At 41.5% G+C, this 27,114-nt stretch overlaps 1 protein-coding gene across 3 annotated transcripts in view; it reads left to right on the forward strand.

Annotated features, from left to right (window-relative positions):
• GSG1L (GSG1 like) overlaps nucleotides 1-26,070 on the forward strand; it is a 66,275-nt gene extending 40,205 nt beyond the window's left edge. For 2 of the 3 annotated variants that reach the window (XM_083800752.1, XM_083800753.1), the window contains 5 exons: nucleotides 49-201; nucleotides 4,366-4,477; nucleotides 8,894-9,061; nucleotides 23,458-24,063; nucleotides 25,235-26,070. In XM_083800752.1, coding sequence (XP_083656878.1) covers nucleotides 49-201; nucleotides 4,366-4,477; nucleotides 8,894-9,061; nucleotides 23,458-24,063; nucleotides 25,235-25,661 — 1,466 coding nt within the window. In that variant the 3' untranslated portion in view covers nucleotides 25,662-26,070. The remainder of the gene's footprint in view (nucleotides 1-48; nucleotides 202-4,365; nucleotides 4,478-8,893; nucleotides 9,062-23,457; nucleotides 24,064-25,234) is intronic. The other variant, XM_083800754.1, reaches the window with a different exon arrangement.
• The last annotated feature ends 1,044 nt before the right edge of the window (nucleotides 26,071-27,114 follow it).

Raw genomic sequence — 27,114 nt, forward strand, 5'->3', positions numbered from 1 at the left:
AAAGTATTTACCAAATAAGTGACTGGTTGCTCATCTTGTACTTTGCAGGTGTCCTGTGGCTGTCAGTAGTATCTGAGGTGTTATACATCATGCTGTTAATCGTTGGATTCAGCCTTATGTGCCTCGAGCTCTTTCATTCAAGCAGTGTAATAGATGGGCTCAAGTTAAATGCCTTTGCTGCTGTCTTCACTGTGCTTTCAGGTATGAATGTTCCCTTTTTTTTCTGGTTTTTTTTTTTTTTTTTTTCCTTGGGAACATGGACAAATAAAAATTCTAAAACTTTGAAAGAATAAAAACTGGGAGGTACAAGACTCTTTTATCCTTGCTTAGCTATCACATTTCCACTGCAAGCTGGGAGCAAGGACAGCATTATAACGTTGTCTCTTGCCAAGGAGGAGTAAAAAAACATAGTCCTGATTTCACAATGGCAATGCAGTAATTAGCATCTTCCACACCCCACAAAGCCATTACTATACTCTCAGGTAATGGGAATTGAAAAATATATAGTGTTGAAAATTACTTTTCCCATATTAATTCTAAGAGTATATGAGGGCTTGATGCTCCAAGCCAAAGAAAGAATTCCATCTTGTTCTTTAGCAAAACTGAGAATAGAAAGGGTTGTAGTAATCACACTTAGGAGCAAACCCAAGAATAATGTGGGGACATGTGCAACTTTCAGAGCAATGGTTCAGGCTATTTTCATGCTGTCTGTAACTGGAGCCCTTCAGCATATGAACTTGAGGAATTCACTTCTCTAAAAGGAGTTATCAAATCTAACCATGTAATTGAGGGCCAATTCACTCTGTGCTGTCTAAAAACTCCACTTCCCAGGATTTATACAAGCAACCATCCACAGATGGCTTTTGTGATCACTCCTGGATGGACTTCTCTGGCAGAAAGAACTTCTGCAACAAAAGAGAATTTTATTCTGCTGTATTTCGAGCTGAAAGACATTATAACATGCAGTGCACATTTCTGTGAAGGAGCCTCAGTCTTCAGAGATTGCCTCAAATTGTGAATTACAGTTAATGGTATAAGACTTAGCTCAGAAGTGGACCTGAAAGGACAAAAAAAAAAAAATCTGGTAAAAACCACCAAAGCATAATTTTCAGATTTGGATGACATTTGGATTAAAAAAAAAAAAAAGAAGAAGAAAAAAAAAGTTCAGTTTTCAAACAATGTGGAATTATCAGAAAAAATATTTACAAGATGTTTCTCACTTTGCCATTAACTGAACTTTTAAAGTTTTGTGAGAATTACAAAGCTTTCTTTCCTACATGTCTTTCTATTTTTATTTATAAGTAGAATACCATTATGTTCCAAATCTAAATTTTAAATTTTTTGGAGGAAAAGGATAGAAGCAAAAATAAAAATAAAATTTGATAACTGCTCACTGTTATTTCAAGTGACAGAGATACCAGAAGAAGGAAGAAAAGAAGACTGTTTTTTTTCTAAAATGAAAATTTTACATGAATTGAAAGGCTTTTGTTGTTTCCATTTTTCTCATTATTTTAAAAAGGAAAGGTTTTGGACAATCAGTTTGTTTAATCTAACTCTAAAATTCTTTTAAAATGTTGTCCCTCTGTACTAATAAGTCTATTGTGTAGTTTTAGTTCTTCTGCAGCATAAATCTTGAAAGCAGAAAGCTTTTTGCTTAGAATGTAGCTGAAAAAGGTGGTGATACTATTTTCATTTTTTTTTTCCTGGAGTCAGATTATAAAGATGCAGGACTGGTTGGCTCCTCTCAAGTCTGTAGCTCAGCACATCTTCAGACTACATAAATTCTACACTACCTGAACAAGTACAGAAAGTCTATGCTGTCTGAGCACCAGTGCTAGCTCTTTTTATTTATCTGTGTTCATGTGATATAAAGATGTTCAGCTATTTCAAAGTGTGTGGTGCAATTGATATAATAGAAGGAAGGGATACCATTCAAAGGGACCTGGACAAGTTTGAGAAATGGGCCCACATGGACCTAATGAGGTTCGACAAGCCTAAGTGCAGGGTGCTGCACCTGGGCTGGGGCAATCCCGGACATGAGTACAGACTGGGTGAAGAACTCATTGAGAGCAACCCTGCAGAGAAAGACTTGGGCTTTCTGATGGATGAAAAGCTCGACGTGAGTCAGCAGTGCGCGCTTGCAGCCCAGAAGGCAAACTGCATCCTGGGCTGCATCAACAGAGGAGTGGCCAGCAGGTCAAGGGAGGTGATTGTCATTGTATGATTCTATGATATTTAATCAATGAAAAACCAAGATCCCATTTATATGATTTTGGCTTCCCTTAATAAAAAAACTATTATCTATAGCTTATATCTATTATCTATAGCTTATACATTGCATAATGCCATTGACAGCAAAGACAAGTGTCCACCCCCAACATCCCCACCCCAGTTAGGCAGAAAAAGCAATGAATGCCTCAGTTTCACTTTGGTGCCTGAATTTCAGCAGTCTCTGCTCATGACCTCCTACTCACCTGTGTCACTGTACTGGCAACCCAGCCTCCCACACAGTGGAAGGTCTGAACATTACTGAAACCCCCATTAAATCTTTGTACGATGGAACAGAACAGAACAGCCTTGCTGAAGTTAGTTCTGGCCTTGTCAAACCTCCTGATGGCTCCAAGTGACTATGACAAGCCTCAGGGTAGTCTGTAATACTTTTATCAAGGTTGAAAAGTTACTGACAGAAGGCATATGAATAGCAAGACACAAATTTTAACATCAATGCATAACCACCAGCTGGAGAAAAATCCACTGACTTAAAAAGTATAACAAACTCCCAACAAATTCTGGAAATGAAATACAGCCAGAAACAAGCCAGGTGCGTGCCAGCTTGCTGAGCTCCCACTAGGCCACCCACCCTGCTGAAATCTCAGTTCTGCCGATGTGAGCTGCTTCTTCCACCTCCTGCCTTTCTACTGTGTCACACTGACATGGAGCAGCTGAGCAATTCACTGTGGTTTCTTGTAATAAAATATCTTCTTTCAGCCCCTGCAGTTGTTTGCATTAAATATGACATTTGTCTTGCTTAACATACCTACAACGATATCCTGCTTAATATACCTTCAACACAAACATGGCATTCCCCCAGCTTCCCTCCCCCAGCACAGCCCTGAATCACCCACATGTGTAGTGAGACTAATGAGGTTCTTTAGATTCTGGAAGAAAAGAGGAGTCAAGTTAAGAAGAACCAAAATTTGGGTCTAGGCAGAGAAAATCAGAATGCTCCACATGGAAGAAAGGCACCTGTGGGGAAAAAAAAAAATGATGGTCAGAGACATCGGTAAATGGTGACTTCAGTTAAGGAGAAAGTGTAACGTACCCTGTTGTGGCAGAACACCGGTATTTTGAAGTGCCTTCAACTGTTGTTGTAGCACAGAGGGATTTTTAACATCTGTAGGCCCAAGGTCTGTTTGGGAAATGGATGACCCTGCTCTACTTTTAGCTAACTGCCTGGACTCTACTGCCTGCCTCTACTTTTAGCTAACTGCTTTTTGTGAGCTCAGCTGCACCGTGTAGTTACTAAAGCAGACATATCCCTGCCTATTGTATCTAGAATATTCCCCAAGCATCAGAGCTGCCACTTGCTACCACTTCTTGAAAACAGAGTTTTGCTTTCCTCAGAGAGATGTCTAAGTGTAAAAACACAGGCAGTTTTTTCTGCTTAAGATGAAGAACCGTGATGGTCAGCTAAGTGGCAGAGCCAGCTCAGGTTACCATGTCATCTAACTGCAGCTAACACATGGCCTAATATTCATTCAGTTGTACTTATCTCAGAAAAAATATAGAGGTGTCATAAAGTAAGCATTATCAACGTTGTACCATTAAAAGTACTCCTGTGATAGAATCTCACCACACACTACCAGGAATATCAAGCGATTAACTTAAAATTTTTATGTAACATCCAACTGTTTTCTGAGTGTACAGATTTATAAATCTTAACAATCATTCAGCTAAAATAACATTCTGTTTGGAGCTGACACTTTCAGCCTAGCTTTGCCTACTGAAACATCTCTCCTTATTCTTTTACCTGAGGCCTGTCTGAGATGGGCTAAGTGACATATCTTGTGGGTGGTATACCCTTGTTTTGCAGCAGCATGGTTAGAGGCAATGCTAATTGCGCAAAATTTTCTTTAACGGTTTTCTTTCTTTAACTCTCCTCTTAATTGAGAATTCAGTATCATGTAAAATAATGAGCTCTCAGTCACACCTTTCCTCTGCAAACACCTCCACATTAGAATAGGAGGCATAAAAGACCCATAAAACTACAGCAAAGACTTTAGCGGAGCTTTCAGAGCTGCCTAGTGTTATTAAAAGATTTTTTTAAATAGCACAAAATTTCATGTTACAATCCTTACTTCTCAGGTCTCTTGGGGATGGTGGCACACATGATGTATACTCAAGTTTTCCAAGTGACAGTCAGCCTTGGGCCAGAGGACTGGAGACCTCATTCATGGGACTATGGATGGTCCTTCTGGTAAGTGTCACCGCTAGTTAATAGCTTTTCATTTTTGAGTTGTTTCATCAGTCTGTTGGGAGATTGTACGAATCATCTCAAATTTCCAGGAACATGCATGTGAAGTTCCAGCTGCCAAAATGCTAGGAGCAAAAAAACAACATAGCCATGCAATCACTGAAGTGTTAGAGGACAGTTATCAATAATTGTACAGCAGCAGCTGTGCGTATCAGCAGGTACATAGCATTTGTAAATAGACAGATACCACAATTACCAACACAAATTGAGCACTCTCATTAAAGTTCAATTTAGGTACATAATTGCCATGGCATTTCAGGGAGCTTCAGGATTTTTTGTTGTTATTTTTGGTTTTGTTTTTAATTAGTGTCTCAGATGAACCTTACTTTGTAATTTTTAACACAACTGCAGAGAAATTCATAGTGCACCTGGCACTGTGATCCTCCCCTGTGAATCATGGTGAGAAGGCTTGGGAGAACAGAAAGAACATTCTGGAGAATTTTAATTTTTCTTTTTTAACTTTCCCAGTTATCTTTGAAAATTGAATAAAAATAATTTGGTCAAGATGCATCAGCTGTGTTATATTGTTTGCAAGTTTATAAGCTTGACAAGAATAGCAGAATGAGGAGAACAGAAATAAAAGCATTGCAAACAACATTCTTATTCCTCTAGAAGCATCAGCCTCTTTGTATGGCTTGGGAAAACACTTCAGTTTTTTCATTTATGAATATATTGTATTATTTTATTTCCATCTCAAAGCAAATACAGCAATCTTGGCAAACACCAGAAAATGAACACAAGTACTTCTTATGCACAACACTGCAGGGAGTTGTTAATCTCTCCTTTTCTCTTCCGTATACTGTGTTTCATGGGAGGAGTTATTAACATTTTAGTAACATATTGCAATATATAAATAACATTATTTTTAAAATACACCTTATTGTTTAATTTTAATTAATATTTATTAATATTAATATTAATATTAATATTAATATTAATATTAATTAATATTTATTATTGCATATAAGGATGAGCTTATAAATATATTTATATATTTATATACATGTAATGTTAATATAAATATTTATAACATGTAACAATAATAATTGTATATTAATACAATCAAATAGTAATGCTTGCTATCTATTTGTCTTTAGTAATCTATTTTATAATTTACCGCAAAACTCAAAATTCATAATGTTGTTAAATGTCTTGCATGGTAAATCAGTCATTAGATTATTCACCCTTCATCTTCTGCAAGACAAGAGCTGCCTGTCTCAGAACAGGCTTGGGGGCCCATTTGGCACATGAGCCCATCCCAGACCCATGCACACTGCATATGTGCTAAGAGCCCAGAGTCCCACCCTGAGATGACAGAACTTCATACTCTTTGCAGAAGTGCAAGTACTGGAAGTCTCTCCCTCCCAGTACCTTACAAGGCAACATACTTGTCAATGCAAGATGCTGGGCAAGGCACAAACACGAATTCAGTCACAGCTTCCCTGAAGGAGATGTGAACAGCAGCAGCATTTTCAGCCTGCAGTGTGGATCAGCAGCCTGAGACAGGACAGAGGATTCCTCATGCTGTGCCAGTTTGAAACTCAAACACAGCCAAAGCAAGGCTTCTTCCCTTCAGCGACACCCAAACCATTACTGCTGTGCAGGCCAGTGCATCACAGCTACCCCTGGCACTGCCCAGCCCTGAACACCCACTTGAAGAAGAGTTAAAAACAAGTGCCCACACAACCTGGTGGGTTTGGAAACTGCACATGCAGGAATTTCTTTCTGCTCTGTCTGGCTCCAGTCGATGGCCAGAAGCACGAGATTTAAATACCCTTGAATCAGTAGTGCAAACATCAGCGTTATTTACAGCTTCTGGTAAAAAGTATCACAGCAGCATCCCTCTAGACCACCTACCAGAGCACAGAGAATTGCAACACCGCTGAGGGGTGCCAGGGAACAGCCTCCCCAAGAGCCAAAGGTCATGAATAGAGCTAGAGACTGTCATTCGTTTCAAATATGACAATGGGAAAAATGGTTTTCTGTGACTATAATTCCTCTCTATTGGACAGGAATGATAATCATACCTCTCCTCAAAATAAGCAATAGCTGCTTGTGATCAGCTCAAAAGTCCCAGGGTTCAAAATGCACCCCTCAGTCCATGCTATCAGACCCCCTTTCCAGGCCTCTGGCAAAGCCTGGAGGTTGGCCCATGCTCTGGCACACATCAGGAATGGGATGATGGATTCTCTAGGCAGCGAGTTTCAGCGTTTCCAAGGATCAGTGGGAGTTCAGGCTTGGCTGCTCCAGAAAGAAAACAAATGCACAAGCCTGAGCTGTTTGAGCCACAGACCTGAGCTGAGTTACCAGAGGCAGTGCATACAGTCCTACCACACCTCGGCACAGCTGGCATGGAGGGCCATTATTTTTAAAGAGGTCTTCACTAGAGTATGATGTAACTCGGTGCTCTTGACCCTTAAAAAAATGAATGACATTTAACCAGGGTCCATAAAAACTAAATCATATCAATCATAATTGCCTCATTATTATGATTTGACAAATGCCAGACCTGAGGTCACACCAAGAGTCTTTCTGCATTTCCTTCTTTGAACCTTTCAACATTTCTGAGTTAATGATTAGAAATGATCAGAAACATTCAAGAGAAAATGTTCTCCGTGTGTTATTCCCCAGGCACTAAGTGGGCACAGTGAAGCATGTGGTTTCAGCTGGCTTCTTCTTTGATATAGGTCTGGAGACCAGCTGGAAATGTTTGGGGCTGTTGGAGCTTTTCCATGCACTCTGTGCATGAAGTCACTTGCCAGGCCTCCCTGTGCCTGGACACTTACACATAGCACAAGTTTCCTTTCCACGTCTTCACCCAACCATGGGAAGCCTAAGGGAACTTCATCCCCACAAGGGTTCACTACACTTCCTTCTCATTTGATTGCATCCGGCAAACAGGTTCAAAACTGGCTAGGAAAGGGCTGCTTCCACACACTTCATTACCATGGGAGTCTGTAAAAGGACTGTTGTTATGCACTGAGTTTTGAAATCATTGAAATAAGCCATTTCTGTTTACCTGAACCATTTTTTTCCCAGGTTTTTCAGTTCATGAATATGTGCTGTCTAATTTGAAATGAAGGACTGTTTCCCTGTCTGCAGAACATTTGCAGTTTGGGAAACAGTTCAGGGGAAAACAGTTCATGCTGAGAGCTCGGTTTATAATGCTTATTTATGAGATAATGCTACTGTGGTTGTATTTTTTCTATTCTGCATAATTTATATCAACATTAAAATTGGTTATAGAAAGGATGAAAGAAAGGAGCATGTAAAGTGCGTAGCTGACAGGTGATTAAGTTAATCCAAGTTAGTTAAGGAGCCAATATGAAATAGATGCAGCTGGAGCTGATGGGCTGAATGTGATGGGAGGGGAGCCTGAACAAGGATAAGTCCTTCAAACAGCAGGGGGGAAAACAGTGCCTTGTTTGTGCTCCACACTTGTGTTGAAAAAAACCCCGAATTCCTTGGGCCTGGGAGTCCCCCCAGCCACATGTGAACATAAGATCAGTGAGGCAAAGGCTGGAGGCAGAAGGCACACAGGAGGGAAACCTAATCCACAAGCAGTGAGCGGAGCAGCTCCCAGCTGAATTCTGCTTGCCAGGAGACCCAGACTAACACCGCTATTCCAGTCTGGCACTGGGACAGTCACTTTTTTACTTCCACCTTCCTTCTCCCTGTCTCCCATGCTCCTGGCTGTCACTTGCAGGTGTCCTGCCACTGGCTGACTGAGGTTGGCTAGCACCGCTTGCTTGCTTGGGGCACTGCCCTCAGGTTGGATGTCTCCACAAAATGGAAGTGCTGTCTTCTAATCTGGTCAGACTTTCAGAGATTGGATATAAGCCAGGGATGCTAGAAATGTCCATGAACTGGGATAAATGGAAATACAGTAGTCTGAGGAAGGCAAAATGAAATAGAAACCATTCATGAAGTAGCACTGGAGCCAGTCTCCCGTGGATGCTGGAGACCTTCTAGGGGCCCAAAAGACATGCTCTCTGGGGTATTACACTTCTCTGCACAACTCCTTCCCGGTGTTCATTACTGCTCTATACATTTTAGCACTTGTCTGCTAGGCTCTGAAACATTTCAAAAGGAAAGCTAGACATGTCAGACTCTTCTGTCAGTGCCCCGAGTGCTAACGTTAGCACTCGTCCATGGGATTAAAGCTGTGCCCAGCACAGCATCTGCCTGCATGTCTGAGCATGTGCCACAAGTCATTAGAGGTAAGATGAGGATGATGGGTTTGTCACTGCTGACTTACCTGCCTAGTCACATCCTGTGTATGTGTGTCTCTTGGCTTCAGAAATATGACATGAGCTACTGTCTTAACCCAGCTCTGTTTGCTGGTTTCTCTCTCCACAGTCTGGCATGGGGTTCTTTCACCTGCTGCATGGCGGCCTCCGTTACTACCTTGAACTCTTACACTAAGACTGTCATTGAGTTCAGACACAAGCGCAAAATCTTTGAGCAGGGCTTTCGAGAAGAACAGAACTTCCTAGACCAGGAAGCCATCAAGTACTTCAGAGAAAGGTCAGTGCAGACAGTCTCTCGGTCAGTGGAGGTTTTCATGGACTCTGCAAGTCTCAGAAAACCCAGGCTCTCGCCCATTTCAGCACATGTGGGTAAAGTCTCTGAGATACGCAGAGAAGATGTGTGTTAAAGAGAAATGCAAAAGATCCTGCTTGATCTGTTTTTACTTCAATTTTGTGATGTCCCAGTGCCTGCCTTTTCATATCTGCTCATTAAAACACAAGACTGATAAGTCCTTACGTAATGCATTTGATTCATAGTAATACATAAGAAGCTATGTTACAAATGCAATCAGATTTTCCCTGCCTGAAAAAGGTAAAGTAGTGGGGGTATAAAAACTGTTACAGCCATCCTTTCTCAGAGCATGTCATAGGCACCTCCCTAAAGTTCTAGTAGTTGCCAGCCACCACCAGGCTACCTTTGAGTTCTCATCTTCCATATTCACATGCTACAACCCATCCTGGGCTCTTCCTGAGCTCCTCCACACAAAAATAGTGCACGTATCATATTGCAGTGCCATGCTCCTTTGCAAAAACACCCACACTGCCACCCATGCTGCTCCAAGGGTCTTAGGTTCACTTCAAGTTCCATTTGAGCTCTGAAGGCCCAGAAACACTCCTTTACACTGTCTACAAACACAGCCTGCAGGTGCCATGGCCCATCCGTCCCACTGCTGGCCCCACGCTGTGTGACCATCACCAGGCAGGGCCCACCACGCAAGGCACAGGCCTGCGGCTGTGGCTCTGCACAGCCAACTGCTCGGTGGCCAGTTGGCCCTCATCATGAGATACAAGGTCCATATTCAGCTCCTTCCTTGGCCTGAGAGTACGCTTACCAGTATGACAAGAACAGGACAACCAGGAAAACCTCTAACAGGCATTTTCCACTTCTTACAAAATATTTCCTGACCCTCAGAGAAAAGCTATCACTCTCTTCTGCCACCCAGACCCTACATATTCTTGTTGCATGCCCAGCACCCCCTATAGTGCTACCCCCTCCTCTATATGGATAGGGGTACAGGGGTAGAGGTACAAACACTGTCAACACACAGTTATGGTATATGCACTGGTCTTCCCCCTCACATATATTGCTCACCTCCCATGCATTCTTTGGCCTTCTGCGTAGTTCTATATTTGGTCCATGATACACTAATCCTGCCTTGCCTTCCCATCCCCTTCCCCTGCACTTACACACAAAAATCATTGCCCATAAACTTAAACACTTAACAGCACCAATCTCCACCTTTCTACTCACTCATCATAACCATCTGCAATGTATCAGTTATACCAGTTATTCTCCTTTCTCTAGAACACACACCTTGTGCTTGTCACCAGTGGGGTTTACAATGTGCCTGAGGAGACAGCCCACATGAGCTACTGGAGCAATTACGCTTGCTGACAGCAGAGATGGGATGCAGATCAGCCACTCTGGAAGGTGCTGACACATCATATAATATAAATTAGTTTGTTGCATATGGAATAATCATTCAATAAAAAGCACAGAAAAGGCCTTGGACTTTGCAGGGTCCTTCTGAAGGGCACTGTGGGTTAATGACTAGAATATAGGCATGCCTTGTCAAAAAGTATGCTAATTTATTCTGAGTTCTGCTAGTCATAGCTCTGTACTCTTTTTGTTAGCCCGTGTGGCTGCACTTGTGCACTCACTGCCCTCCTTCTTTCACAAGAAGCTTTGCTTAACATTGCAGAATGTGAAGAACGCAAAAACATTGACCTCAGACAACAAGAAATGTCTGATAGACTCTTTAGGTGTGCCTTCATGCAACAAGGAGCTGATAAGTGCAGAGAATCCTCACCAAAATCTGATTGTTAGAAGCAATGTAAAGATATTTTGGCTGCAGCAAACATAGGGAGGATTCATTCCCATTCTTCTGACTGACGTAGCAGTTTCTTAGTGGTGGAAGAGAGTGTCTGGGGAGCTTTGAGGAGAAAGGAAATTTAGCATGATCAGACATTTCGGTAGGAAATTGAGGAGTCCTCCTGAGCAGGAAAAACTAGAGACCTTACTGCTTATAACTTTGCTTTGGTTAGCCAACCTTAACTAATAGGCTCTGCTGTCACAATTGCTTCTCTGCCAAATTGCAAATTTTCTCTCTACATTTCATACGATCTGGAAGGATCAAAGAAATGATTCAAACAACCATGACTTTCCTAATTTTGCTTTTAGAGACAACAGTGAGTTTTTAAAAATTTTTTGTGTTTAAAAAAAAAAGTACAGACAGTGAAGGGGAAGTGGTCCCTGTGTGTCTCGGGGAAATACAAAGTGAGAGGGAAACAGCTGAATTATTGAACTGAGAATTGCAGATGTGAGACCAGCAGAACTGTAAGCAACAGAATATGTTGCATCATATTGGGAAATGCTAAGGAAACTTTATAAGATATCACTGCTGCCCTTTCTGGAACAGTAAATAGGAAAAAAAAAATAACTGCATAGAGGACTGTAACCCTCTTTATCCCACATCTGTGTTGTGTGGTTTGATTTTGATTCTTCATGCACGCTCCATACTACACAGACTTGCCATTTTTATGTACAACAATATCACATACCACTTTCCAATCAAATTCATGTTGAAGCTCTAATCTCAGAGACCTTCACACCAACACACTAGAAAACAGGTCAATGACTGAGCTTGGCCCACCAAGTACGACAAGCTGAATCCAGCACCAAAGGCTTGTTCACGTCTCTTGGGAGGAAGGCTTCATCTTAGCCATGCAACTAACAGGGTATTTAACACATGTACACCCAAGACAAAAAGACACTTTGGCCAGTATAAACCCATGTGTTTTTTAATTCTCTTTATATATATATCACTCAAAACAAGTGCCGTACTCGGCAACATGCATATGGAATAGCCTTCATACTGGAGAGAGATGACCCGTGTTTAATATTCTTGTCTCTACCACTTGCTCTATGACAGGGCTGTATACTTTATTCTGTCCTTCCAGCTTCCTTGCTCCTTTTCAGTTTGTGTGAACAATTCACTAGTTGGCCATATCCTCCAGTCTCTTTTACACACACCTGGCAAACACAACCCAAACACGTGGCATCCCCAGACTATGTGCTGCCGCCGCAGCAGACAATGAGAGGTCCCAAAATGGGCCCCTGAAATGAAACTACTCCCGTTCAGAAAGGTAGCCAAAAATACACATTTGCATGGCACGTATCCTCTTCCCATCCATGGGATGGAGACATGTGCCCCCAAACAGCACCTGTGGCCCTCAGAGTGACTATCACAGACCTAGCACCTCTCAGACCTCTCATGCAGAGCACATCTCTGCCACATCCCTGTTCATCCTGCAGCATGACACTCCACAGACCTCTCAGCAAACACAGGCTACCAATGTCTTACATTTCTGGACTGATAATTACAGCATTCTTACAATGTTTTTGATGCTTGATCTTATATTCACTGTCAACTAATGTACTTCATGATTATGATTTTGTTATTTTTATTTTGCATTATTTTAATCGTCATATCTGAGTGTGTAACAAGTCCTGAGGCAGCATTACCATGGGATCATTCTAGAGATCTAAAGCCGTGTGGCATTGCAGGCTTTTTTTTTTTTTTAAAGTTAGCATGCTTGTGGTCAGCATCACCTGGGTATGCTCTGTGAATGCAGGGGTGCTGGGAACATTGATTAGTAGCACCGTATTTCTAGATTCTTTGCATCACCAAGGTGCCAACAGTTTCAGCAAGCACATGACTTCCTCTAGCTCTGATGTTCCTTTACACAAGTAGAAAATAGATTCCCCTTCCTACCTGTGCATATATCCAGGGATACTTCACCTTCCCTCCTACTCCTACACCTCCATGTTTCTTTTCAAAACATTTAAATAAAACCATCCAGCCTTTCTTCCTTCCACCTGCTTTGTATATATTACTACCTTCTTCTTTGCATGTTTCTCTGCCTCAGTACACATTCAGCATCCACGGTACACATGCAAACAGCCTCTGTGTTGAAAAGACTTAGTGCAGTGGGCAGTTTTCTAAGAGGAATATATTTTTTGGAGGAAGTTAAAGCTTTGACATCAGTCTCCACAGCTGCAGTTCATCATCTGGGAGACAGGGAAGAAGAAGAGTTAGCCCCATTTTGTCTGAAGTAAGTTTTTTGTCGGAACATGTATCTGTAGGCCCTTGTTCCCAGAGAAGACATTTGTTTTATGAATAAAAAACAATATAAAAAGACAACAAAACACCTCTCCTGCAAGTACTTTGTCAAGCATAACATCACTGTATTTCATTTAATTTTAACCACATGCATTTGCACCAGCTTTTCTTGAGGACTCCCTAAGACCCCAACTGAAGATTCACTAGCAATGTGTTAGATGATGTTCCCTTGATGGCTCCTGTTTCAAGAAGTGGACACCATGTTCACAAGCTGTGCAGGGGATGAGCCACATAGCCCCCAGCCCATCGCTCCCCACCAGCTCACTCCATCCCCTCCTCACAGCATGTGAGCCTCAGCCTGTCTGCATTACTGCTGCTTGTGAACACCAGTCTCCACACCATAGGAACTACGTCAGCTGTGCTGCACATGGGAAGGACCTTCAAAGCTGCAGAGAGGAGGATCTAGTGTGAGGGAATGTGGAGGCTTTGGATAAGAGTACGGAGAACTAAAGCTTAGGGTTCAGATAGGGGGGCTGAAAGGGCAGAAATCAAATTCAGGGGAGCTTTTCATGGAGAGGGACTAGTCAGTACGTAATCAAGGAATAAAAAGCTATAGAAATGATATGAGTAAACTTGAACTAGCCAGTGACCTCTTTTACTGTTGGCAAGAGGAGGAAGAGTAGCAGCTTTTGAAAACGCATCCAGGTGTGGTCAGGCCATGTGAGGCCAGGAGTGCCGCATCCCATTGGACCTGTAGCCACTGCAGATGGGGTAAGGAGGTCAGCCCACCCTGGCACCAATGGGAGAGGGAACCTCTCAGAGAGAGGTTCAAGAGATCAGCATGGCCCTGCCACCTGTCTGATACCCAGCCTTTTACTCCCTGTGAAGCAAATCTCACTTCATAGCAATTGTCAAGCCAGCATACAAATTTATCAAGCAAATCTGGAAAGTTCAACCTTCCACAGTTAATTCATCCATCCAGTTTTTGCCAACTTTCAACTGTCCATCAAAACCCGTTATGGTACTGAGCTGTTTTCACAGCATTTTTCTTGCTGACTAAGCCCTTACTCTGTTCTGCAAACTGATGAAACATCAGGCAGATGTTACTGGTGAAATTCTAACTTGAAATGAGTATAAACTGACATTGATAACAGTGCAGACAAACTGTCTGCAGGGCTAGAAAATGTAGTTTTCAAATGCTGGGAGAAGTTTGAAACAGATGTCAGGACCAAAACTATTATTGCAGAAGTAATAAATCAGGACTGTTCCTGACCCTTTGAGAATCTGAACTTTTTAAGTCATTATTTTTAAGCACTTTTTTTTAGTTTTTGTGCATTTCTTTAATGTACCTTAATCAGACCTTTCTTTCTCTAACTTCATTGTACTCACATAAAAATGTCGTGCAGATCATATTGTCAAAAGATATGCCAGACTCTTGCTTTGATTTCTTCCTTGGTCACCTTGATATTTGAACAGGTTTTAAGCTACTGACCTGTAGTACTTCCTCTTTACAGGGTCAATATCTTGTCATGGGCAACAATAAGAATTTCACATCTGACAATTCACCTTTGATTAGCACACAAGGATGAGTGTAACATTCTGCCTTGAATCTGTTCTATACTTTATCCTGCACATTATTCTGCAACACAGCAGGGTCTATCTGCAGAGCTATTCCTTCTGGAAAATTACAAACTGGCATTTAAATGGTGTAGCACTAGCAACTTATCCACTCCCAACACACTTGTACTGTACAATGCTGTTAGTCCCTGATGCTTAAATGCATCCAAAATAGTGAAAGAATGGGAGAGACGCAGCCCTGAGCCCCTCATTTCTATTCCCCATGGCCTCTTTACATAAGTTTTCCCCTGAGAGGGGCAAGGCCAATGGAACTGAGACCTTCCTGAGACTGTTACGATCATCGTAATGGGCCTGGCTGGCTATAGATGGGAGGAGCCCAGGTATGTTGTTCTCTTATTTATTTTGACCCTTCCATTTCTGTACATTTGGGAGCAGCCTTGGTTTCTGTTAAAGGTGCTACTTCTATATTCTCTTTTCCAGGACTGAGGAGGAGAGGGCTGAGGCTGGGGACCTGAGGTTACAGTGCCTCCATAGCTGCTCCCCAAATAGTAAGTGATCATGGCTCTGAATATATACGGCACACAATGGCTTGTACTGTCCCCACAACTGGTTTCTTGGAGTTAAGAATAAGGTTTGGAGTAGGAAGCACTGTAAACAGAGGTTTGTAAGTTTCCCAGACAGTGTTGCCCAAACAGTAATCAACTAGCATATGAAGAGTACAAAATTCTCCAGGATTCAATTTAGGCTGTACATGTATCCTATAATTTTATGCTATCTCAAAAAGCTGTGATTTCATAGTAGTTTAAAAATATGCTATAATTTACACCTGTATAACTTTCATTATCACTACCATTTTTCATCTATATTTATCACCACTTTATGATGATGCATGCTATTGAGTATAAAAATGATTGAAAGCATCTTTGATAGACAATAACATTTATATAATTAATGCCTTTTGTTTGCACTTCTATTAATCTTTATTCAGAAATTTGTTATGCTTTTATTCATCATTTGAAAAAAAAAAAACTTGCTTTAAGCTATGGGAATCAATGGTTCAATGTATGGAGCAATATTGGAGGATGGCTCCTGTCCTACTCTTAATACTATATTTTTCCTTTACTCTCAAGGAAAGAGATGTTGTGTCTCCATCAATTTCCTTGCAAAGAAAGCAGATGATTCTTCATTCAGCAGGAGGGAGGATGGGGAAAGTGACTTGCTTGACAGAGCTCTAGGATTAAGTCTGTGCTAATAAAAATTGGAAACCTCATAGCATTTTCTGCTTCTGTCTTGCTGAGATGCACATCTCAGCCACATACTCATGGAAGCTTGGTGTCCACACCCCTAATGATTAATGGTTCTGCTTCTTCGTCAGACCAGCTGGAACAGCTCTCCAGGTGGTCTCCACACAGACATGCTAGAGTTAGTGCTGCTCTCAGGCTTGCTTTGTCATCAGCTCAGTTGGTAACTCTTGCTCCTTGAAAATGTCATGGCAGTTGTAGAACTTTCCACAGGCAGATCCACATCCTTCATTTTCGCAGGCCTGAAAAAATCTATTAGTATGAAATTGTTCTGGGTCATATTTCCCAAGAAAACTCCCTCCCTACCAAGCTAATGGCTAGTGCTCAAATGTGCTTATTTCATTATGATGGCTGTCCAAAGGTGTTTTTTTCAAAGAACAAATAACAATTCTTGACATCATGAAGTGTTCCAAAGAATAGAACCAAGGCTCTGTTGGTCCTGTGCCCAGCCCTGCTCAGTACTTACCTTTGAAAGACATGCAGCTTACCTCAACACCTGTGCTGACAGATCTGTAAAAGCAAACTGCAAAAGAGAAGTCAGGTATCCAAATCATCCGGTGCACTTCATTCAATGTGTTCATCTCAGTGTCTTCAATTACAGGCAATTGCTTCTGAAAGCAAACAGGAAAAACTACATATACCATTAAGCTAATAAACAATAGTAGCAATACAAGCGTTATATAAAAGGTGTCCCTTCAGCTAACCAGACTTCAAGACAATGCTGTGTTTTCACTTTTAAAGACCATTACAGTGTTTCAGTTAAAAGAGACACAGAACTGGGCAAGGTCTGGATGGAAGAGAAAAGTCAGTAGATGTGAAATCCATCTGAAAAAGAGAATTTCTTCCCATCACCACACCTTGCGATTACAGGAGCAGATGCAAATCCACACAATTCCCAAGTCACTAGAAGTTCATTTTAGTTCCTCCTGCTATCTTGTCCTCAAGTATTTTCCCAGAACATTCTGGTTCCCTTTTTCTGAGTGATGCTTTAGAATAAACTTCACTCATTTCTTCATTTGACTGGCAGCAGGTTTATCTTGTGATATACAATAGCTACAGAACTGTCATCCCACCTTTTCATGACAATATGGCCAAAATTCATCACAAAACCTACACAAGAGTCCATCCGTATTTATGTTAAATCCAATGGCAAAAGTAAGATTTATCTTAATCCTGGGACTTCCCAGAGTAGAAGACTCACTATACAGAACTATTTCCCTGGACCAGTTCACAAATCTCTTGATAAATCAACTTAGGAATTGAATTAATTGGAAAATGTGACTATCGGTAGCTGATTATTACTTAGCTCTGTAACAAGACTCATAACCAGCAAGACAGCTAATGTATCTAGGTCAAACTGAAGCCAAGAGCTAAAATATCACAAATAAATCTGAGACCTTGTAATGATATTAGATTTTCACCCCCACCAGCTGATCCAGGTGAGGAAGCAGGGTACTGATTGATCATCCACACTCTCAGTAACAAACTGTGGTGACTTTTCAAAAGACCGAAGACCATTTACTTAAGGAAGAGTCACTGCCTTATAGACAAAGACAAGACACCATGCCAGAGCTTCACGGACCACAAGTTAAACCTTTAACAGCTATTCAGAGCTGACCAGTCCATCTATATTTATATGACTCGCATTTGAAGTCTTCATGCAGAGGTTGTCCCGTACCGGTAGGACACGAGGAGGTATAACCAGAAGTTATTTCCTGTGGCCCACTTCAACTGGCATTTCATTCCCTGGAGGACTTGCCAGCTGGTCTCACTTAGAAATGCTCCAAGGTTGTTCTAATTTGAACGAAACAGTATATCAAGAATATTCACTCATATTCAGATACAATTCTTTTTCCTGTCCTTCCACAATGACAAAATTGAATATCTGGATCTTGTTGAGAGAGAGGGTTTTTATTGAGTGCCACTGTAGAGCGAAATGCTAAAACATTTACATAAAAGATTAAAAGGACAAGGCTGAGCAATTGTAGAAGACAAACACCCACTCTACAGGTGACTTTAGAGGAGAGAATAATAAAGGTTTGAGAACAACCCAGGAGAAATGTGAGATTGCAGGTAACACAGAGAGCCTCAGGACAGGACAGGACTCAAGGATCTCAAGTTCCTCTGCTAGGAGATGAAGCATCCATTTTGAAAAGTGGCCTTTAATTATAAATCTCTCAGAAGCTTGATTCTGGGAGTCTTGATCAGAGTAATGCAATAGCCAGTCTTGATAATTATACATTAAACCATGTAATGTCCATCACTAAACCATAATTTTCCTTTAACGTGGAAACTTGCCTGAGCTGGGCTAAGAACAACATCGAGGAGCTCTAGCTATAAATTGACATCCTCTGCTTGATTCCTCCGCAAATGTATGGCACTGGCACTTACACATCTAATAACTCCAGCCATATTTTTTTGTACCAAACTTACCATTTCCACTGAAAATGTCTAAATACTCTCAGTAGCCTGTTTGTTGTCTTTTTTGACCTTGCAGGTCTCAACTTTTTCTATTAGATGTGCAGGGCTGGGAGATCTCAATGCACTGGTTGGGCAGCTATACAAAAATGATAGAAGAAGTTTCACATCAGGATATCTTTGTTGATATTGTTTTGCAGTTATTTGTGAGCAAGAAATGCTCACTGTTATTACTTATACCTGATTTCAGACATCTGTATGTTCATACCACTTCCACTCTCTCCTCCAATCCTCTCCCATCACTAGGCATTAATATAATGAGCCTGCTGCTTTGATCAATGTTCTTGGGGTCCACAGGGCAGATGGGAGAGGTACAGAGAACAGATGTAGAACAAGGGATAAGAAAGAGGCAGAAGACACAGTGAACAAGGAGGAATGGATACGGTGGCAAAGCTAAAGAGGAGACAGGTAGCTCAGAAGGGCCAATAGCAGGAAATAGCATATTCTCCATTTTTTTGCTTATTGTCTGTGTCAAAAAGCCTTGGCTGCTATTTGAGGCAGATTAACCCAGGGTCCAGGACACCACCTTTTCTTGCAGAAAAATGAAAGACTATTCAAAATGCATCCATCATTAAAATAAGATAGTCATTGTTTTTTCAGTGTGGGCGTTTTAGAGGGTCGCCTGACTGAGAGGAGGCCTTGAAAAAAATCCATTTTGTTCTCATATCATCACCTGCAGGCATTTCCCCAGGGTCCATCCCACAGTTCTTCCACCATCCTCCTACCCCTGGTTGTCTACAGTAAGATTTATGCAAACAGCCTCTCAGTGCTTCAATTTAAAGCACATTGTCATCTTTTTCTATTCAAACAAGATCATCAGAAGCAATCTAGATTTAAAATATGATGAGAATGATTCATAAAAATGAAAATCTGCTGCTTTTTCTTGGTTCCAGGAGCCACAGAAGGAAGGTAGTGCTGGGTTTGCAAGAAACTTTCATCTATCTTCAAATTCAGTGCTACAGAAAGTATACTGCACAAGCTCAGCTGGAGAGGGCAAGGCACAGACGGTAGACAAGGTCACTCTAACAACAGGGAACATGCTTTATATGCTGAGCAGCACAGGGCTGGAAAAAGGCAGACAACAAGGGCTTGATGCATTTGAAATGTTGCTCAAAGCTGAGTCAAGGATTCTCCTTGTGGAGGCACATGACAGCTGCAATCACCTTCCTGTTTCATGTCAGCATTGATTTCAACTCCAAGTCCTGCGATTGTTCCTGTAATTTATTCAGTTCATAGTGATTCACCACATAAAAACAAGTAAAGCACTCTGATAAAGCACTATGGTTACAGACCTAAGAACCAGTCTTGCTATACTGAAAGCAATGGGAATTTCAGTCCTGTCTTCAGGCAAACCCTTGCCCACTAGGAAACTCCAAAGTTATAGGTCTCAGTTCTGTCCTCATTTACCTCTGCTAAAATCCAGACTTGACATTTTGCTTCAACAAACTCCAGATTTCTTCTTAGGCCACGTAGTCCCTCTGTTCCTGTGAGAAACATAATGATAAATGTAAATTCAGTCCCATGTTAATCACTGGGGAGAGTGAAAATTGAAGGATGCAAAAGTAAAAGAAAGTGATAGTTTACAATACTTGTTTTTTCTTCCAGTGCACCAGTGAATTGGGAAGTTTCATATAGAAATTTCAATGAGTTATGAAACTGATTTTTTGTCACACTCTGTTAAGCATTGTCTTCCTGTAAATATGCCATTTCCTACAGCTAATCCAGGAATTATGAAGAACAAAACAAAATAAAACAAAAAACAGCCCCGGCCAACACTGCTAAAGATGTGAGAAGAAGTATTGCAGATTGGATATGCACCCAAATAGCATTTTAGCTACTGTGAATGTTATATTTCTTCCAGAATGTAAGCAAGGATTATTGTTCATTTAATGTTCAAATAGTTTTACAGTACAAGAAATTTCAGGGCAAATATATATATAAAATTACAGAATGTATTTTCATTTCAGTTGTCTTAAAATGAGTTTTGCTATTGTCAGAACAAGTTTCCTCCACTTTTCCACAGCAAAAAGTATTTTCTGATCATGGGGTTTAGTAGTGAAGAAAGGAAAGCATCTTCAGTGACTTGAATCAAAACCATGAGTTGACAAATTCAAAAAAAAATCTGTCTTGGAGTTTATTCTGCAAAATGGCTGGAATTATCCTTTGAACCTATATCATTGTCAGAGTTGCCAGGTATTATACTGCATTTCAGCTGCAGATATGTTCTCAGTTGAATAAAGCATGAAAGTATTAACTCCAAAGTTAGAAGATCATAAGAAGTGTCTGTCTAAACCCCTTCAGAAAAATGAACAGTAGACTAGTATAGAAAAATCCAGTCTTCTGCAAAAGCACCTGATAAAGCTTTATTTTTTGAGCTTTTGTATAAAAGCTTTTCTAAGGCTTTTCAGATCCCTGGATAGCTGTTTAAGGACTGAGCCATAAATTCTGTCAGAACACCTGAGTACTGAAGGCCAAAATTAAATTATTCTCTGTAACGCTGCCCTTAAGAGACTTTGTTCAGGGAAGTCTTTCTACTAATAATGATTTAATTTAAATAGCAAATAAAACCCAACTTTAGAAACTGGTAAAAGGTGGCCAATTTTAAAAATTATGCTTATCTATTAGAGAGCTTGTAAAATGTGTTCACATATTAGTAAGGAATATGTAGTGATATGCTGGGCTGTCTCAGAAAAAAAAAAAAGACACTTATTACAAGTAGTAAAGAGGACTAAGTGTTGGAATTCACCTCTGAAGCTGGAAACTCAGTTCAAATTTGGTTTGGAGAAGACAGCATTGTGAAGCTGTTTGAAGTTTCTATTTATGATGGCATAACATTTACAAGAACAGGAAAAGATGACAATTTCTCCATTTTACTAAAGGTGCAATTTTTTTGTAAAAAAGGACAACACCATTGTTGATGATGCCTAAGTAATGGCAAGATCCCAGGATGGTCACAGTCCTAGGCCACTGGCTTAGATATCTCTGATAAGGGTTGCAGCCCATTTAAGCTACACATAGTGTGCGGGCAGGACTTAACCCCAGAAAAAAATGCTGCATTAGAAAACCCAGAAACATTTCTTTTATGAGCAAAGAGAAGCCTTTTGTCAAGGGATGGGTTGGGGAGCAAGGAACATGCAGAAGCATCCAGAATTTACCTTTCTTCCAGCAACAGCAAGGCTTTGCCTTTCCTAACTAACTGTGACTCAGTTAGAGCTTTCCAGACCTGCCACAAGCAGAGACTGCTTCATCCCTAGCACCTTGGCATTGAACATGTCACGTTCTCCTTTGACATCTGAATTGGCAATGAAGGACAGCAGGAGTTCAAACCGCTCTCTCCTCAGCTCTGCTGCACTGGATGAGGGCTGTGCCCTTGTAGGTAGGGAGTCTGTTTTGCATCTTAGATCCAGCCCTGTAGCATCTTTAATTACACCATTGAAAATGTCTTCCCATCCCCTGTTCAGTCAGTTTTTGAAAGCAAGGACTTGTGGGGAAGGGTGTTCCCCAACAATTGGCCTTGTTTATTCTCCTGCCTGCTATATAACTCATATTATGCTGCCTTTTGGCTCTGTTTATATTCAGTAGCTCTGCTACTGTCTGCTCTTCCAATTATAAAAACTCTAAATTTGATTTAAACTTGATAATTATTCTGTGATCTAGCAAAGGTCTTAACTGTTTCAGGAGCCCTACTGAAGCCAATAGGTGCGAGGCTTGCCCTTTAGGGCCTTAAAAAATGGGATTTAATTGCATCTGACACTGAGAAAGGCAGAGAAGTGAACATGCAGTTAATTCAAGCCACTTTTACTAACAGAACACTAGATCTCATATATAACATATCCAGACCACGATTTTCTGCAATCTTCTACCACAAGAGGAACATGAACATACCAGATGCACAACAGGACTCAGCTGGTAGCTGGTATTACTACAGAAGTCTGTCGTGTCCTTTGTTTCTCAGAAATTATGAATTGTGATATGCCCAGTGAATGTGCTCATGTTCCCTATCAAGGTCAAAGGATTTCTAGCTGCAGTCACTATCCATGAGAACAATTACAGTTTACACTGGTATATCTTCTTCTCTTGCCATCAGTCTTGCCAAACTGAGTCAGATTTAGCTATATAGCAAAAAGCATTGGGATTTCTCCTTCCCGGCAGCAGCCACGAGAGAAGTACAGAAAACAGTATTCAGGTGAGGCAGTCTGGAACGCCATGCAATTGGCATTTACAGTCACCTAAAAGCTGGTCAGCTCTGTGCACAGTTTACAACTTAGGGTGGAAGAAAAAGTCCATAGCACTCAGCTGTATAAAGGAAATGTCCTATAATGTCACTACATGAACAATGATATCATTCTGTGCAGTTCTATTTTTACCTTGCCTGTTTATTCACCCCATGATTCACTGGGCAACCATGCAGAGCTACCAGGAAACCAAAGCATATGGGTCCAAGGTGAGGGCTGGTCTTCATGCTTTGCAGGGATGATCAAAGGCAGGTGCTGAGACAACCTGCAAGTCAGGTCTTATTCTCTTGCATTCTTACTGGAATTTGTCACAATCAATATGCCAGAAACCTTCTAGCTTTCCAGTGTTTCCCTGTCCTTGCCCAATACCAAATCCTTGTTTCTCACAGAGCTCTATGACTTTGAAAAGGAGAACACTGACGTGCCAGTGATTATGCTGATGATAGCTTAGCTGGCACCGGGGAGGAACTGATCATGAATTTGTGTGCCTTATTCTCAAATACTTTGCTCTTGGTCATCAGAAGCAGCGGATTTTATACAGACATGAGAACCAAATCAGGCTATGGGCAAATGCAGCTGCGGGATATATGCCTAAAATTGTCCCAGAGTAGAACTAAAATTGCTCTATAAGCAATTAGGCTAGTCCAGAGGAAAAACTGTGTGTTTGTCTTTCCTCAGGGCTTCACAACACCCAGCTCTAAATGTCACTAACGTTCAGAGGAACAGGAGTGACCATAATGCTCAGAAAATGCCCCCATTTGCTACGTCAAGCTCTTCCAGCAACATATCAAGCAGCTCTTCACTTTCATCAGAACCAACCAGACAGATCTCCACGGTTCAGGATCAAACCCAGCTGGACATCGTCTCCATCACTAGATTGGCCCCAGGAGAATCACCAAGCCCTAAGACATTTGAGCAAAGAAGTAAAAATTTAGCAATTTCATGTTCTGGCCCACTTGGTGCAAGGACTATTGCAGCATCTTGCCCATCCAGCCCCAGGCTCAGTCTAACACCCAGCTCAGCCAAGCCTCAGCAATACTCTGACTCCTCTCCAGTCAGTCCAGGGATCAATGCTACTTCCTTCTATACCTTTTGTCCTCACACAGCACACAGCTTAGAAGCTTCGGCATCAGCTTACACACTGACCCCAACCAGGAAAAGCACAAGGCCTCCAGCAACAATGACTCCTGAAGATAGTTCCCAATCTCCTGGCTCTTCTAAAACTGGATTAAAAACTACAGGAAAGGGGTTTGAATCAGATCTGGAAGATCCTGATCATGAAAGGTATGTAACCAGGTCATACACATGTTTAAGTCCTCAAATGACTCAACTTAGTACAGATGATACACAATCATTAACAACCCCTTATCAAACAATTTAAATCTTTTACAATTTAAATGTTTCCAATGTTTGTTTTCCTGTAACTACCCTATGCTCTCACATAACCCTGCAAAACCATTATATTTTCCTTCCCTTTTTTTTAGCTAACCAGATCTGAATATGGACCATACCTGGGCCAGGTTGTCAACCTCAGCTCCTTGAACAAAACAGTATAAATGTGGTCTCATTTCCTTTCAAATGAGAATCCATCTCTCTCCCTGTACTAGTCAGCCACCTGGGAAGCAAAACTGTCATGATACAGCTCAACCCCCACCATTATTCCTTCTTTATCCTCTAGTGGGCTAATAGAGTTACCATTTAGTTTTGGTCTTCAAGGTGAATCTTACTGAATGATGTTCCCCCTTCAAGTGACACAAGTGCCCCACATTCTATCACCATTACGTTTGGATTAGAATAGAAGTATTAAGCCCTGGGGAGGAAAGAGAGTTTAAACTAAATGTCAGTACTGGCATAAAGACTCAGTCCACCTGGACTTTGGAAAAAGCCTCTTGACAATAGATTCATGGAATCATTTAGGTTGGAAAAGACCCTTAAGATCACCAAGTCCAACCATCCACCTAGCACTAGAAACCCACCACTAAACCACCACCACCATGTCCCTAAGGTCCACATCCCCAGCCTTCCTAATTACCTCCAGGGGAGGGGACTCCACCACTTCCCTGTGCAGCCCATTCTGAAGCCTAACCACCCTTTCTATGAAGAGATTCTTCCTGACATCCAATCTAAACCTCCCCTGGTGCACCTTGAGGCCATTTCTTATCACCTGTCACCTGAGAAAAGAGACTGACACCCGCCTCCTGCAACCTCCTTTCAGGTAGCTGTAGGGAGCGATAGCATGATCAGGCTCTGAAAAAAAATCCCATTCACAGCAGCAGAGAAAATAGGCTGTTACTCTGTAGTCTGACAAATAAGAGCTGGAGGGTGTATTCAGTGACACGTCAGGTACCACCCTTCCAAACCTGTTTCTGTGGCCTGACCCCATGCAAGTTGGGCTGATTTTACCCCACTGAGACACTGAATTCTGCACTGTGTCTGCCACTTCTTTTCTTTGCAGGAGATTTGTAACCACAGAGGAATTCCAAGCCATGGAGAAAGAACTAGAAGATGTAAAAGAAGAATTGAAATGCTTGAAGTGGAAAGTGAGACACATTGGTGAGACAGTGCAGCCCCTGGCAGAAGACAGCAAGCGTTACAATGGCTACACCCTGACAGAGCTCAAGGCAATGGTGCAGGCTGAAGACGATCCTTACAAGGCTGCACACAAAATCCTGACTGCACTTTTCAGCGATGTGTACTTGCTACAGCACTCAGTCACTGAACAGGCAAGCAACACAAGATCTCTGCCCAAGCCCAAAATAGACCCAGAGTTGTACACAGTGTATTGTGACATTCTGAAAAGCATATTCCCTGGAATTAGCAGCCAGACCTTGAGGGAAGAGACACAACATATACAGAAAAGCACACAGAAAGAAGTGCAATAACACAGAGTTCAGAAAATCTTCTGCAAAGTAAGACAGATATCTCTGATGATTTTTGAGCACTGAACTATGGTACTTACAGTTGGTTGAGTCTATCCCTTCCAGGTATGAATCATCTGTAAACATCTTGGTGAGCTCTGAGCCCTTCATGTCACCTGATGAGACAGGGTGAAAAGACATTTTGCATACCTACTTCAATTAAGACAAAAAAATTCCCCTTAGTGTCTCTTTCAATATGTGGATGTTTCATTGTTTCCAGCTACTATGAATACTGCCAAAAGAATTGAAACAAGGCATTGTGTGTTCAAGCAAGGGCCTTTCCCCCACCCCAAACAGACCTGTCAACCAGCATCTGGGTAGTTTCTATTTTCTAGAGTATATCATTCATTAAATTACATTACTTGTTAGAAAATTGTGCCTGTCCTTTTTTTTTTTCTTTGTCCAAATACTTTGCACATCAATCAACAATTATAGCTTGAATACACAATGGGACAGAACCTGGGCATGCAGCAAACCACCCTCTTCTGCCCATTCGCGTCCTGGGTTATATGGGAAGAAATCCAGGGCACAAACGTCGTCAGCTGCAGTGCACCCAAAGAGTTGTCCACTGGAGATATCTAAGAGCCAGGACATAAAAGTGTGCTGAAGTCCCCAGGTCACTTCAGGCATGAGGGAGTTAACAATCCACCAGTGAAACAGGCGAAGGTAGGAGTCTATGACCTCTGACTTTCTCACCTTCTGATAACTGAGCTGACAGAACAGTTCAAACACGCGAACTATGCTTTGTCTTTACATAGCAAAGACGCTTCTCTGAAGCCTGCCTTAGCCGCTTTGTGCTGGTTACCATGCCATCTCACCACAAAACAGCGTAGCATCTGTGACACAGACCAAGACCTTGTGTTTTATGTACGATCATACACATCTGCATGAGCTCATGTACTTTTGGTGAGCAGTGACATTTAGGGACAAGTGCTGCTTGATTGCAGTCAAGTTCTCCTGCTTCCATAATTCCAAATGTGTGGTATAATAGCACTAACATTCATCACTGTATATGAACAGCAATTTGTGTGCTGGAAAAGCTGTCTCAGATCTGATTAACACAGCCTTGACTGGGAGAGAGAACACATATTTCAGGAGTCCCTGTTGTAACAAATAAGCGACAAAAAACTTTGCTCTTTCCACTTACTTTTAATATTTTTGCATTCTTGCCCTCCTTCCTGGCTGTGGCTTCACAGGATGCCTTTAGAGTCCCATCTCTCAACTAAGCAATTCGACAGCCTCTTGATAGAGCAGATCCATGCAGCTGCTGCTAGCAACCTGCCTGCTTTTCTGGCAGGCTTTCCATGGTTGGCCCTGCAGCCATGCTCAGGTTCTATGACACAGGGAAATGACCAGAGTGTTAAGAGTATGTACACGCCTGGCTGATGATACATGTGAAACAGTCCTGTGTGTTTGC

Source organism: Anser anser (assembly GCF_964211835.1).
Source record: "Anser anser genome assembly, chromosome: 15".
Lineage (NCBI taxonomy): Eukaryota > Metazoa > Chordata > Aves > Anseriformes > Anatidae > Anser > Anser anser.